This window comes from Aspergillus ochraceoroseus (genome assembly GCF_002846915.1).
Source record: "Aspergillus ochraceoroseus IBT 24754 chromosome Unknown P175scaffold_1, whole genome shotgun sequence".
Classification (NCBI taxonomy): domain Eukaryota; kingdom Fungi; phylum Ascomycota; class Eurotiomycetes; order Eurotiales; family Aspergillaceae; genus Aspergillus; species Aspergillus ochraceoroseus.
In genome coordinates, this window is record NW_024468476.1 from 1,897,055 (window position 1) to 1,912,243 (window position 15,189).

Genomic DNA, 15,189 nt, shown 5'->3' on the forward strand with positions numbered 1-15,189 from the left:
AAAGCTCCTGATCAGGAGGTGTGTTCCCTGTCTACTCCTCGATGTCTAATTGCACTCACTGCAAACTCCCTTCAAGTGAATGATGTACAGCTTATCACAAATGGTAAAATATAGGCTTACATTTACCAGAGGATTCATACAAATGATTCAGAGTCACGGGGTAACACTATTTTGATGGATCCACGCCGTTTGTTGGAGCCAGCATCTTCCCCCCTAACTCTCCTGCCCCTTCGCTGGCCACGGACGCACCAATGGATGCTCCCAAAACAGAAATGGCTTCGTTGCTCGACAATCTCGACTCATATATTGCGGTTGGTGTCGTGGAAAAGCCTAGACCCGAGAGCATTAGCACTGGGAACAATGCGGATCGAGGCTTCACCAGCAAAGGCGATTATCATCATGCTCACCACCGTCATTGTGGTTCTAATTTTCCTAGCGCAGAGATCGTCAGTCTAGAAAAGCACAACTGGATCCGAACAACAACTCATTTGTACCCCCAGTCTCCACAGCTATGCTATGTACGAGTATATGTCTTGCCCGACGATGTTGGCCGTAAGTTCGTTCCCCGCTCGAGTGCAGCTTTGAGAAGGGCACTCAAGACCGTTATTTCTCGGGTCGACCCATCTCCCGGGGTATGGAATGGAGAGCAATTTTCCCATGAGCGGGTTTCTCCTGTCGCTTCTGCGACCGCTGAGGATGAGTCGCTCTGGTATATATTTAACACTCTGCGGGACCCTAACCCCCAAGTGGAGACTATGAAGAACCCGTATGCCAAGCAGGCGATGCAGGATTTATTATCTGTTACCGTGTCTAAAGATGCGGAGACAAATGGCCAAAGCTATGCTGGTGTCCCTGGGTTGAAGACGCCGCTGTACCCCTACCAGCGCCGCTCAGCAGCCGCTATGATCCAGCGAGAGGTGCAACCGGACCAGATGCTAGACCCTCGACTCCAGGTGTGTACGAGCCCAACGGGCCAAGAATACTACTACGACAAGGAAAAAGGCAGTGTTATCAAGGAGAAGAAAATGTACTCAGAAGCGTGTGGAGGCATCCTCGCGGAAACCATGGGTTGTGGGAAGACCTTGATCTGTTTAGCTGTGGTACTAGCTACCCGCGGCCATTTCCCGCAAATCCCGCTCGAGTTTCAGGCTATTAGGAACCCTGTTCGCCCTAAGACGGGTAGTCTTGTTGAAATGGCGGCTGCAGCTGCAGGCCGGCTGTCTTTGCCTTGGAAAGCGCATTTCGATCGTCTCAGCGAGATAGGAGAGTTTTACGACGGGTGCATCAGAGCCTGCGAGACTCATCGGGGCGAATACACCATTCCCCCAATTGAGGGAAGGTACACTGGCCGGGCTAGTGTCGATTACCCCCGGTTGATCTCTCAGAATATTCGTCTTTGCTCGGGCACTTTGATTATCGCGCCCCCTAACCTTGTCGATCACTGGCAGAGCGAGATCGAGGCACACACGGAAGGACTTAGAGTGCTTATTTTGCGGAACGGGACTGATAAGATCCCCCCGCCTGACGATCTATTCCTGTATGACATTGTGCTGTTTTCACGAACTCGATTTGAAAAAGAGGTAGACGAGTTCGGCAACGATGGATCCTGGACTCACCGCAAAGACCCATCATCGCCTTTGACGAAACTTCGTTGGCTGCGCATCATCGTTGACGAAGGGCACAGTGTTGCCGGGCACGGCCACAGGACGAATATGATACACCTCTTGGATCAACTCCACGTGGAACGCCGATGGGTGGTGTCTGGAACACCGTCTAATGGACTGTACGGAGTCGAAGTCAGCTTAGCTTCGCAGGAAACACATACGAGCGATACGGACCTGACAGAAGCTACGACTGCAGCTTTGCGTGGTAGAAAGAAAACGGGCAAAGCTGTTGACAACGAGCTGAAAGATCTTGACAAGTTACGGCTAATCGTTGTGAAGATTTTGAACCTCAAACCCTGGTCCAACTCTCACGGCGATGACCCCGCTAACTGGACCAAATATATCAAGCCTGTTGGAGATGATGGGAAACGACGCAAAGCTTCGTCTCTCCGGGCCACTTTGCAGAGTTTAGTTGTGCGGCATAGACTAGAAGTGATTCACAACGAGATCCCTCTTCCAAGGCTGCATAACAAGGTAGTCCATCTGGAGCCCACGTTCTACGATAAGCTGAGTCTCAACTTGTTCGTCTTCATTTTGGCAGTCAATGCCATTACATCCGAGAGACAAGATCAAGACTACATGTTCCACCCTCGCAACCGGAAGCATCTTAGTCGCGTGATCAGCAATCTTCGACAGGCTGGCTTCTGGTGGGCCGGCTCCGAGGGCGATCTCCAAGGCACCCTTGACGTGGCCGCAACGCACCTTGAGAATAACCGAGAGCGCATGACTCAAGATGACATTGCAACCATTACGCAGGGGATTAAGATCGCGCAGGTAGCGCTCGCCTGTGGGAGCTGGCATGGATTCAAAAAGATGCACGAGCTGGGTGTTTTCGTGTCTGGGTTTCCTTCTGAAGCTCGGAATTTCTGGGCCCTGGATCCAGCGCAGTCGCACCATGAGCCGCTGCTCCTTGGCATCTCACAGGCCCGTCTTGCCCAGAAATTCGTGACCACGCATTTGCATACCTCCGATCCAGCTGAAGGGCTAGCCGGCGCGGGAATCAAGGTGCGCCACGATCTAGCGGGGCGGGAGACCTCAGATAATTCCGCCGCCAGTCCTAAAAAGACAACCCCGGACAACCCCATCAAGCGCAAGCTACCTAAAGAATCCTTCTCTAAAGGCCTACACCGAGAGCTACCAGTCGATTCTCCTCTCATGCAAACAAAGCTCGTCGCCACGGCATCCGCAAAGCTCACATACCTACTGGAACAGGTCCAGGAACACCACAAGACGGAGAAAATAATCATCTTCTACGACAATAACAACTCCGCCTACTGGATCGCGGAGGGCCTGGAGCTACTTGGCATCGATTTCCGCATCTACGCAAACACCCTCAAGGCCGGCCTGCGCGAAGAATACCTCACCCTATTCCGCGAGTCAGCACAGGTCCGAGTTCTTCTGATGGACCTCCGGCAGGCCTCGCACGGCCTGCACATCGCACAGGCATCCCGTGTATTCATCGTCAACCCAATCTGGCAACCTAATATCGAAAGCCAAGCCATCAAGCGCGCGCACCGCATCGGACAGACACGGCCGGTGTTTGTCGAAACGCTTGTGTTAACGGACACCCTCGAAGACAGAATGCTGCAGCGCAGAAAGGCCATGTCCGACACGGAAATCCAGAACGATCTCCTCGACGACAGCACCATGAATTCCATTATCCAGCATGAGCGGTTCATTCCCATGCCCATGCCGGCCGACGGTGAAGCCTCCGACCCAACCCAGCTCGCGTTCCTCAGGACTCCCATTGGGTTCTTTGACCGCCACCGCCTCCCAATCCCAGACCACCACGACGACGCCAACACTCTCTCGGCACTGGACACAAACGACGACACCGGGAAAGCCCCTCGAACGCCAGAAAAGCGCAAGCACGTCGCCGCAATCGCGCCTCTGTTCATGAATCCATGCAGCGATCCAGATCTGTCCTCGGCAAAACGACGAAAGACGCGACTGCGGCTCCAATTCCGCGACGAGAATGGGATAATCATGAATTCGCCAAGGTAGTCTCCGGTCAGCGGACTACACTGTAATAATATACATATACCTTTCATCTATATCCACAATCAAATGCTCAAAGTCTCCATTATCAAACCCAACCCCAATCCTAAATCCAATCAATTTACGCAACCATAACCTAGGCAACACATACATCCGATGCACGGAGTAGTTAAGTACTGTACTAGGCCTAGTTCGGTTCGCAGGCAGGTGGGTAGATTTATTATCACTGAAGCATTACCTAATCCGGTAATATCCCGCCTGCGCCCCCCCCCCCCCCCCCCCAAAAATTCACGTGCCATCAACCGGCCGGACCCCCGCCACAAACTTATACCCTGATCTCTACCATCTTTAACCGAGAAACAAAAAATAGATACGTGTATAGAGAGAGAGAGAGAGAGAGAGAGAGAGAGAGGCCATGAAAACACTCATCATTGGCCTCTCGGGCCCGTCCTCAAGTGGGAAGACGACTCTCGCTCGGCTTCTCCGCAGGGTATTCTCGCCTATCAATACCAACGAGAACGAGAACGGAATACCGATTCGATCCTTCATCATGCACGAAGACGACTTTTACCATTCTGACGACAGGTGTGTGTTCTTCTTCTTCTTCTTCTTTCCTTTCCAGCAACATAAAAAAAAAAAAAGGGGGGGGGGGGGGGGGCGCGGAGAAGGAAGCATATTATATTATATTCTAAACAATACTACTACCTACGTATATTAATGGAAGATAAAAAAGGATCCCCTACACAACGCTCGCAACCGGATCCATCATCCAAGACTGGGACTGCGTGGACGCCATCGACGTGAACTTGCTTGTATCGGCGCTATCGTATACCAGGCTGCACGGCTCGCTGCCGGCTCGGTTGCAATCCAAGGAGGATTTGAATGAAGCCAGGGACCCCGGAGTTGGCGAGGAGACGATTTCAGCGCTTCGCGAGAGGGTGTGGGGGTCTTCTTTTGCTTCTCTTACTTCTACTGCTGCTGCTGCTGCTGCTGCTGCTGCTGCTGCTGCTGCTGCTTCTGAAGCTACAGCTGGAGCTGGAGCTAGAACAGCAACTACACAAGATAAAACAACCCCCCGAGAAAGAACGGTATTGGCAATCCTTGAAGGATTTCTCTTATACAGTCCGCCTGAATCCGAGGTTCCAGCGCATGCCCTGCGCAACGTACATGACCTCATTGATGTGCATCTCTTCCTCCCCGCGCCTTATAAGTTGGTCAAGGAGCGGAGGGAGAAGCGCAGCGGGTACGTGACTATTGGAGCTGCGCCTGAGATGACGGAATTGCCGGACCGCTGTGGCAAGGCAGGAGAGGAACCGCGGATTGATCTTGATGCCGAGGATGATCGGCCCGAGCAGAGTTTCTGGACTGATCCGCCTGGGTATGTCGATGATATTGTGTGGCCGAGGTATGTTCGGGATCATTCGTGGTTGCTGCTGGGCGAGGAAGACGGAGAGCGGTTGGTTACTGGTGTGGAGGATCGCGAGTGGGTTGGCAAGGTTGGGCAGGGTGTCAAGATGAGGACTGATGCCGGGGTGACGATTGCTCCGGGCCAAGGCAGCCTTCCGATGGCTGATCTCTTACATTGGGCCGTTGATGAGGTGTTGAAGCATCTACAGCAGACCGAATAGAGATTGCTTGTATTCCTGTTTGGCTAGAATACATATACTAGCTAGAATTTGGTTTGTGCTCTCTCGACTTCCGCAGTCAATGGACAGACAGGCCTATAGCTCAGTTGGCCCCCGCCATCCTAGCCAGTAATCAATCCTATCCCGAAATGGGACATGAGTACTTGAAGGCTGATCGGTCTCCTCCTCTGTCTCTATCGTTTGTTTGTCATTCTCCCCAAAAGACCCTTCCTTTTCGTCTGCAGCCTCCCCGTCGCTATGTCTGTACATCAACTTTCCGAAAAAAGGTACACTCCCGGGATCGTGGTTGTCACTATTTTGATGGAATAGATGGAATAGGCCGGTAAAAGCATACCAGTCGCTCTCTGCCCGACCCGAAATAACCTCCTTGCTCACTTGAGTTGATAAAGGAAGAGGTGCCGTCATCGAACTGTTGGAATACACGAGGCATCCATCATCTGAGTGTAATGATACCTTCAAAGTACATGCCAGCACTGCAAAGCAAACCACCAGCACTAACAATGGTTCAATAAACCGCGCGAAATTCACACGGCCAGATTCCATTTCGAGCGGCAAGGCTCTGTGATCTTGTCGTTTTTGAACATGTGGTTCCCATCCCGGATTGCCAGGCGTATTTTCGGCTTCCTTTTCCTCCAATATCTGCTCCAATGATGAAGCTTCATTTTCCTCAACTGCCATATCGTAGTCAGTTCCCAGCTCTGAAGATTGAGAAGAATTGTCAGCTATGATTTCTGTCAATGCACGGCGCAGATGATCCCTACTACGCTCACAGGCGTTAGAAGATACCGAATGTATTCGCGGAAGCCAGCATGCCAGCCCTCTGCTGGGAGCATTAGTTACCCAACTCACGCAGAAAATCTCTAGGTCTTTAGGTGAACATGTAACTTGAACGCGAGATACTCCAATAGCAGCATCATCGCCACCTGTGAGATGTATCATCTTCAGGCCGTCTCTTTCCAACCCGAGTTCACTTCGGAATGACCCCTCGGGTCCTCCGTCCAGGAAAAGAAAGACACAGCAGCTCTCAGCCCAAATGCAACGGTTATGCAGCCTTAACGAGCATAGGGCATCATATCTGGTCAGGGTAATCTCGTTTCTAGCGGGGCTGAGTACATTATGGGCTCTGATTTCCTGATCCACTGTGTAGTCCTTCACAACTCCGTAGAATTTCTTGTCGCACCGGCGTACTGGGATAATGAGATCACCAGGACTCGCAAATTCGGCAATTAAACAATTCTCCACAATTTTTGATCTCTTCAAATTGGTGGTGCGAATTTCAAGGCCATGATCATCTGGCATAAGGAACAAGAGAATTCCGCTATTGCCACCGCCCGTCCGAGGAAGTCCTTGAATCTGGATATCAGACCATCCTGTCTGGTTTCCGTATGGAATAAAAATTGATGCTGTTATAGTGATCTTGAACACCCCGGGGGGGAGATTTTTCGCACAATGAAGGACAAGGTAATCATCAATGATTATCATTTCAGGCTTCTCAACAGGCTTGCTTTCCGCAATATCTGGCATCGAGTGAGGAGACATTGGCGTTTCCAATACAGATGTCGTTGTCAAGGTTTCGTATCTCCACATGTCAGTTTCCGTTCCGGCCTGTTCACTTTCTGTTTTTAGAGCTTCCTCGAGTTCAACAGACAGTAGTTGAGGACTACAGACTTTTGATATACATGGGGTTGAATAGGTCAGGGTTGTGGGTGCCATTTCGATGTTGGATTGCTCTGAATTCTCAGTCGTAATCTCCAGGTTATGCATCGGTCTAGGAACCGGGCTGGGCTTGTGGGTGTGTTTACTTTTGGAAGCAGATAGCACGGGAAGTTTGGAGCTTCTCCAAGGCGACTTAACCAGGGTTTCGTCATTTCTTTTGTTACTAGCGATGTTTTCGTGCACATCCTTGGACTTTATTACTTCCGAATCGGATTCGAAGTCATCAAGATCCGCATCGGTTGCACTCCGTTTCTGCGGCCTGGCTATATCCTCAGCAGCGCAAGAAAATGCAGAGCAAGATGGAGAAACCGAGTTTCGAGAAGCGAGTTGACTGGGGGGTTCATTGGTGTCTTGGGCACTCTCGTATTCTGTATTTGTTCCGCAGAAACTCGATTCACGTGTTGGATCCATGTGTTCTGCGCAAACATCATTCGAACTACCTTCAGTATAAGGAGGAGATACCGTATCGTTATTATTCTCAGACACCAGAGGAGAAAACGCAAATAGAGGGCTTTGAGGAAAGTCTCCTGTGCGTGGATGATCAGGATCGTCTTCATTCGATGAAAGACGCTCCGAGAAAGTACCCGTCACATCAATTTCTGTGTTTCGGGAATAGAGAAGCTGCAGCTGCGAATTGGGCACACATTTGACCTGTGTCAAAGAGGACTGTTACTCAGGGTTGTGAGTTAAAATGTGGTAGAAATGGGGATATCTTACTTCTAGGGAGATTCTCAGATTCATCATTTCCTCGTACTTCCCGCTCCAAGTGCATCGAATCTCCAAGTTGTCATATTCTGGAGTCCCAGTCAATAATTCCGGGCAGTATCCCTCTTGATATTGGGGGAACTCAGCCATGATGCGCTGATTCGCTGCAGCATTCATGTGCTGTTGGGATCTGGTCTGGGATGAAAAAGCAAATTAGGCAAGGAAAGGGACGGACGAGGAGGAACACAGCAGTATTTATACTGGGAGCTGGCCCTCCTTGAATCCAGTGAATTACCGCAGCAAGTTGGAAGACACTAAGAGACAATAAATGCAGCGTTGGGCTAGAGGAGTCATTATTGTCTCAAAGAGGAAGGGGGGGGTTCCAGCAGCCTGAGTTGCCCAACAACAACAACAGTATTTGACCGTTGATTAGCTACATACCAGACTGCGGGTGCTCAGATCCTGTGTCTTTCCAACACAATACAGCATATCATTATCTTCAAACAATTCTGCTGAACCTTCAAGCAGTGGTTAGAAGCAACTGTTTCATTCTTTTCATTGTTTTCATGCCCCTGGGTCTCTGGGTTAGAATCATCTCTATCTCGAGCTCCATGAAGCCATAAGCAAACAAAGCCACAGCTGCGTGCAAGTTTCGCAGCATTCAGACCATAACATAATATATGTACAAAGAATTTAACCATTACCTGCTCCCGAAACCCCCCCCCCCCCCCCCAATAAATGAAAAAAAGAATATCAATAGCAAAACCCATCATGTCCCGTTTGCACAGTTTACCCTTTTGATTTCCGCCGGCGCCATGTATCCCCCAAAAGCCACCAGTTCAGGTACCGTATAAAAAAAACACCCATCCCGCAGTCTATCCGAAGGACAAAGAAAAGGGAAAGGCCCAATCGAACCTAGAGAATAAATGAAAAAAAAAAAAAAAAAAAAGATAAAGATAAATGAATCCAGGGAGCAAATTTGTCACCGGGGAGTCCCATTCGCCGAACCAGGATGATCGTAACTCGTCTGGCTTCCCGTTGTACCATATCGGTCAGCTTCGTTCGTTCCAATGGCCTGAGATGGAAGAATGGGCGTAGCTGCCTGGGATGGCTGGTCGAAATAACCTCTTGCTGAAGCTCCATTGGAGCCTTGTGTAAAGGTACGACCCCGTTGCAAAGGTGGAAGGATTGTAGAGCTGCTCGAGTACTGAGAACGGGGATAGCCTGGCATCATCGCTCCTGTTGAGTCGGGCGTCTGTTCAAAGATATGTGATCAGTTAGCTTCTCCGGCCAAATCAAACGGTTTAAAAGAGCCCATACAGGTGTTCCTGGAGCGTTCACCATCCCCAAGGACTGCATTGTTGCCTGCTGACTGGACCGGCTTTGAGAGCCAGGGTCTTGCATCTGGGAAACTTGAGCGGAAGAAGGGATCCCGTACGACATCTAAACGAGTGTGAGTAAGGGAAAACAAAATAACTACTAGTAATACCGGGCCCCAGAGCCGCCGTCGCCCCTGCTGCCGTAGGGGTCTTGGGTTGCAGGGGTCCATGTAACCTGAGGTTGACGAACCGCATAATCGGGGACTCCTGTATGTCCTGTGGGGTATCCAGGCATCATGGAGGCAGGATAACCACCCGCCTGGTTGTACATTGCCGCGGTCTGAGGGTACGCATCCATTTGGCGCATTCTTCCGTCGGATTCATACATCCCTCTGGTACCAAAATCAACCGACGTGCGTTGACGCTTGACCGGCCCTCCGTAATACGTATATTCTCTGCCCGCTGTCTGGTACCCAGGAAAATTGTTCCCGGCCATCTGCATTGACGAACGTTCTGGAGAACGGGGAGGAAGAGCCTGGGTAAAGTCTTCCGGTCGTGGTGCTGGTCGCTTTCTGTGAAGCTGGGTTAGCGCTGATTCTCAGCAAATGCGAACCGAGGCTATCAATCCCACTTACATCAGTGTCCGTGGCTCCTTGCGAATTCTGAGTTTCACTCCCTGATCTGCAAAAGACCTGGATAGAAACGTTGATTCCGCCATTCCCGGGAAGCTCTTTGGAGGAGAAACTTGGGACAGCGTCAGTTCCTGCAATGTCCAGGAAATCGAGGCATTGAACTTACCAGTAAAACGATCCGATATGATTGTCTTCAAGTACGCGACGGCATCTCTGGATAAGACGTACATCAGCGCTTAGTGTTAGGGGAATTTTTTGATTTTGTTTTCTTTCCAAACGATGAGGTTGAAAAGTCTGCTGAAGACGACTCACTTTCGCATTTCAAACAGTGTGAACTTTAGTCGGTATTCTCCTTCAACTTTAATCGAAAGATCTCCCCACACAAAGAATCCTCCATCTAAGAAAGAACAGTGAGTTTGATTCCGCTTCCCTTACGGTAAATCAGACTTTACCTGTGTTGTCCACATCCTTAAGCCGATGGAGCGACGAAACCAGAGTACCGGTCAAAGCAGTCGACGGTGAAACGGGAGCTGGCGCATCTTCCTGGGCATCATAGAGGCTGCAGCACATAAAATAATAGGGACTTTGTAGGTAATGTCTAGCCATACCCCATTAGCCATTCAAATCTCCCGCCAGCAAGCAAGGATCGCACTCGAGCCACCTACTGTGCAAGATAAGTTCCTTCCTCCCTTACCCGGATTTGCACAATCGGGGGCGGGTCAACTGGCTTTCGTTCTGTAGAGTAAATCCGGTCCAGCGGTCAACGTCCTGATCGTCCGCTGGAAATGATCCCAGCGCCGGGGATCGGGGGGGGTCAACGTACCTTTCTCCTTCCCACCTGCCACGCGCGCCCGACTGGGCTGCTGGCGAATGATCAAGTCAAAGTCAGGACTGGAGTTCAACATCGTCAGCGCTCGAATGGCCTGGCAAGCTGAGTAAGAGTTGAAGCTATTTCAACAAGTCGAGAGGCGCGAGAACAAACCTCTGAGAATCACGGGGAAGGGAAGTGTCCGGAAACGTCGACACACTCATCAAGGCGAGGTCAGAGCGAAAAGACCAAAGAAAGAGCCAAAGGATCCAAAACGGGATATCCGTCAGGCAATGAACCGTGAACCGGGTGAACCTCGTCAGGGGAAAAGCTGGATGAAGAGAGGAAGAAAGGGTCGAGGAAGTTTTACAGAAGTAAAAAAAAAAAAAAAAAAAAACTAGGACCAGGGCGGAGCAGTGAATCTTTGGAACGCCGCAAGAGGATACTTGTGGTTCAACACTGCGGTGGAAGCAAAGAATGATACGCAGTGGGGAGAGGGGAATTCGGAGGGGGCAGGTGTTGAGTTAAGGATGAGTACGACAGTATGATTGATGAGTCCCAGTCAGTTGAAAGTTCAAGAGTGAAGAGTGGAGCTGTAACAACAGTGGGCTGTGAAGCTGGAATTGACACTGTATTTTCGCACCCGCGTGCTGGAAAAGAGAGAGTAGGGTGGTGTTACTCGACGAAAGCGGCGTTGAGAAAAGAAGGTGATGATGGTGTCGTCAGAATGCAAGCGGCAAGAGCCAGCCGAGCACAGCACTGGTTCCAGACAAACCTTAACCCAAGGCAGCGGAGGAAAATCAATCAACCTCGCAGTAGTTGCAGCAGTAGTAGCAGGAGTGTATACCTAGTAGTAACTTAGGTACTAACTACTAGGTAAACCACCAGGAACTATATGCTTTTAGTTGTACCAATTCTCTCTCCAAAGTCTTTCCCCCCCTCTCGTTTCCTTTGTTTTCCGTTCGTGAGTAAATTTTTCCTGATCAAGGGTGATGAAACTCAGCCGTTCACCAATCTTCCCCAAAGTCAGAGAAAAAAAAAATTGACAAAAATTAACTGGAGCTTTCCCGACCGTGTATCCCAGGTTCTCCAATAAAATCTGCCGTCTAGACTCGGAAAAATGGAGGACAGACAGGAAAAAAAAAAAAGAAAAAAAGAGGGAATGAATGAACCAGGAATGCGGTTAACAACAAGTCATATAACAAACCAGAGTCAAGAGATGCAAGGCAAACTCCTCCTCTTCCAAATAATAATTATAACCTCACTGAAACAATAGCAGTTCAAGGCAACTAACTGGCCCAGTGGCGGGATTGACGGTCACTGGGTGATAAGACGGTAGCTGAACAATGGGTCTAGGAAGTCGCCTCCGGACAGGCCTCTTGACGCACAGAACAAAAAAAGAAGGGAAAGGGAAAAAAAAGTTAGTAAAAAGGCATAATAGAGAAAGAAAAAAAATTCAAAGAGAATTAAAAAAAAAAAAAAAAAAAAAAAAAAAAAGGAAAAAGGCAAAAGGTAGTAGTAATGACAGGAATAATAATGTTGGTTAAAAGCCTTCTTGGGGGTCAAAGAGCTTTACTAAGATCAGAAGACAGCTGGACCAGACAAAGTGATAAGTGGAGCTCAACCAGAGAACAGACTCGAGAATACTAACACCGGTCAATTTTTGGCCGTCAAATGGTGCGTCGATACCGAATACCAGGTCGAGTCCCACGGTTGACGAAACGGGCTAATGTGAATATCAGTCTTGACGATCCGACAGGAACCGTAGAAGCAAAGAGATGATGCGCACATTGGCAGGCTCCCGAACCAACAACGCCTTTTTTCACAAAAGGGGGGTGGAGGAAGTCAAATTAAGTCGGAATTTCAGTTTAGACACCTGCGCAAGTCTCAAAGTCTACCTTTGCCTAGCCAGATCGGCTGACGACTGATCGAGCTAAGAATGAAATCCACTGGGTTTTTGCGGGCAAACCACAGTGGCACAAACTCGCTTCCCCGAGAAAAACCCCAACCCACAGGCGAAACGGTTGGCCTCGTGCGCAGCGGAGACGGAGCCGGTTATGCAAGTGATCAGACCCGTAACTGGGCGCCACGCAGGGTCTCCAGCCCTCTTTGTGACGCCAGATCAATGTTTTCTGCTTAGTTCGATGCGCGTCCCCCTACCAAGCATTCCACCTAGAATCCTTTTGGTTTCCCAAGTAGATTTCAAAATGGGCAATGGGGGTGTGATCGGGAGTTTTGGACTTGAAACTTTGGATCGTCTTGCGTGTACCCGCGGGAAGCCACCCTATTCACGCGGCCGCCGGGGTTTCCAACTCGCTGCTAAATCCGCGAATCTGACCCCAACTGGTCAGCCGTCATCTCAGCGACATCATCGTCGGAATAACTGTCCAGGCGTGAGGCTCACGAACCTTGATACGCCTTATGTCATGCAATTGGTTCCGTGTTCCTAACGAAGGATGATCCAAGGGCACGGAGACGGCCAGGCGCGGGAGGGGGAAGCACCCAAAGGCTGGACGGCCCACGCAGCAACCGCCGGAACGCTGTATGAACAGCTATAAAGTATCGTCTTTTAGTGAACGTCTCTGCTGGTCTGTTCCTCTTCCTGTTGAATGTGTAAGACCCTTGCTATCTTCAATGGCCTAGTTCAAAGTGCTGCCTCTCCTCGCTCCTATTGATGGGGGGCCTTGCCTCGCTGTCGTCCGCTTGTCGGTAGGTGATATTCTGTTTCTGTTGGGAAATTACCGCAGTCTCTGGATTCGAATTCTGTACAGCGACGTGATTCTCGTCTATATCTTTGTCACCGCAGTGTCCCTGAAAGATAAGAGGTCGGTCCTTTTGCCACGACAGCCTTCGAACGAGACCCTACCGCCCCAAATATGTCCGCTGCCCACACCGGAGAAGAAAGATGGGGACGGGATGAAAAGTAGTATAAAGTAGAATGGTAGAGGGATGGCCAACAAATAAATTGACGACAACAACGCTAGAGGAACAAAGGTCGTGGGAGTGGACCTCTTTTCAACGTGCCGCCGTGGAGAAAAGTCAGCTCCAAACACAGCTGGCTGCACCCTAGGACTCTAGTACGGTAGATGCATCACATCACCTATATCTTGACATGCAGAGGGCTGCATCTCACACCAGAATAGCACTGATCAATTCATACGATTGATTCGACCTAGGGGACCTGCACTCAGTCAGACCAGACCACTGGAGTCTGGACTGATGCGGCGGAAAAAGAGGGCAAGGATGCGCCGTCTTCTTTTGGAAATAGGATCATCAATGCAAAGATTTCCTCACTGGTCTAGGTAAAGTTCAGTAAATGAGAGCTAACCTTACTTAAGTAGTGCTGTGGTCATCTTGGATGTGGACTACGCTGTCTCCCATGCATAACCTGAGGGTTCCTGATTCACGCTGTGAAAGAGCGCGGCAGAAAATTACACACTCTCCTTTTTTTTTTTTTCTTCCATCCCACAATTTTTAAGTCCTCTCCTCCAGCTAGGCTGCGCAGGAACTCTGACGCAGACGGAGTATGGATCCTGGATCTTAATAGGTGGCGGCTGCATCTAGCCGCATCAGAGGATCACAATAGTGCTTCCCACAATCATCTTGCGACACCCACGCCCTTGAAATGGAATAGTTACCTCTCCAGGCTAGACAAATCCATGTCATGGAATAAGGCCATCTGCCTATACCAATAGGCCCACGCAAACTTATCCATGAGTTCTGATCGCCCACGACGATATTATCCGGGAAACAAGATCAGCGGGAAGCGCACAGCGGACGGTCAGATATGGCGATGACCACGCAAGGGTGAAATGGACCAGTATTACCTAGAATTGTAAGGGTCTGAGTCCAAGTCACAAAAATTAACCTGCATAGTAATGCGAATTTCATGATACCCCTCCTCTATCGTCCCCCCTCTCGAACAGAAAAAAAAAAAATAAGAGGAGCGAGGGCTATGGGGAAATGAAAAAATAAGATAAGTGATTAACGAAATCAAGAAGACAACATAAACACCCTTTTCTGACAACATAAGCCTGTTGACTCTTACCGGTAATGAGTCATCCTGGGATAATACCAGTAGAAGCTATTATTCGGACGGGGACGGTGGAAAAGGATTTGAGAATCAGGGGATCGCGAGACTCATGCTGAGCTGGAGAGACATGTCAGCAAGGCTATCTGTGATGGAGAAATTTTCCCGCACCACAGTGGACAACTGAAGCCACGTTTGGTGGCGTGAGGATGGAATATCTAGCCTCCCCCCAAAAAAGAAAGCAAGCAAGTAAGAAAGAAAGGAAGAAGAAGATAAAGAGGAGAAGAAACCATTTCACAACCATTTGTCAATTGACAAAAGGGTACATTAGGGGGATAACGCCGAGTCGCCCACTCCTGTTAGGATCAACTAATTTGCAACCAACACCGGCTGCGAGTCCGGGTTGTGTGTGGGTTTGGCAAAGGAGTTCATTCCCTACCGCCACGAATGTCGGTCAACAGTGGACAGTAAAATCGAAAGCAAAAAGGGAACAGAGAGAAAGAACCAAGGCCATAGAAACCTCGCCCTCTCATCTCTTATTATTATTATTTTTTTTTATTGATGGGTTGGAGTACATGGATACCTACCAGAGATAGGTACTAGCTACTAATTTGTGCGGGTCGAGAAATGCACGATGAAGTGTGCGCCGGACTAGACTAGCGGTTGCCTTT

At 49.6% G+C, this 15,189-nt stretch overlaps 3 protein-coding genes across 3 annotated transcripts; 1 reads left to right on the top strand and 2 right to left on the bottom strand.

The window, feature by feature from the left end:
• Nucleotides 1–251: 251 nt before the first annotated feature.
• On the top strand, nt 252–5,290 carry P175DRAFT_0505988 (uncharacterized protein; the record flags this gene model as incomplete). Its single annotated transcript, XM_040898156.1, has 5 exons — nt 252–315; nt 442–3,664; nt 3,866–3,869; nt 4,075–4,247; nt 4,396–5,290. The coding sequence occupies 5 exons, from the start codon at nt 252–254 to the stop codon at nt 5,288–5,290; spliced, it is 4,359 nt and encodes a 1,452-aa protein (XP_040755702.1).
• A 3,421-nt stretch (nt 5,291–8,711) lies between these two features.
• On the bottom strand, nt 8,712–10,585 carry vosA (the record flags this gene model as incomplete). Its single annotated transcript, XM_040899552.1, has 9 exons — nt 8,712–8,984; nt 9,050–9,172; nt 9,299–9,620; nt 9,684–9,792; nt 9,847–9,893; nt 9,993–10,077; nt 10,133–10,278; nt 10,346–10,415; nt 10,504–10,585. 9 exons carry the CDS (start codon nt 10,583–10,585, stop codon nt 8,712–8,714), a joined length of 1,257 nt encoding a protein of 418 aa, XP_040755703.1.
• Nucleotides 10,586–12,031: 1,446 nt separating this feature from the next.
• On the bottom strand, nt 12,032–12,655 carry P175DRAFT_0527773 (uncharacterized protein; the record flags this gene model as incomplete). The annotated part of the gene is made up of 3 exons (XM_040899553.1): nt 12,032–12,214; nt 12,458–12,567; nt 12,649–12,655. 3 exons carry the CDS (start codon nt 12,653–12,655, stop codon nt 12,032–12,034), a joined length of 300 nt encoding a protein of 99 aa, XP_040755704.1.
• Between the last annotated feature and the right edge of the window lie 2,534 nt (nt 12,656–15,189).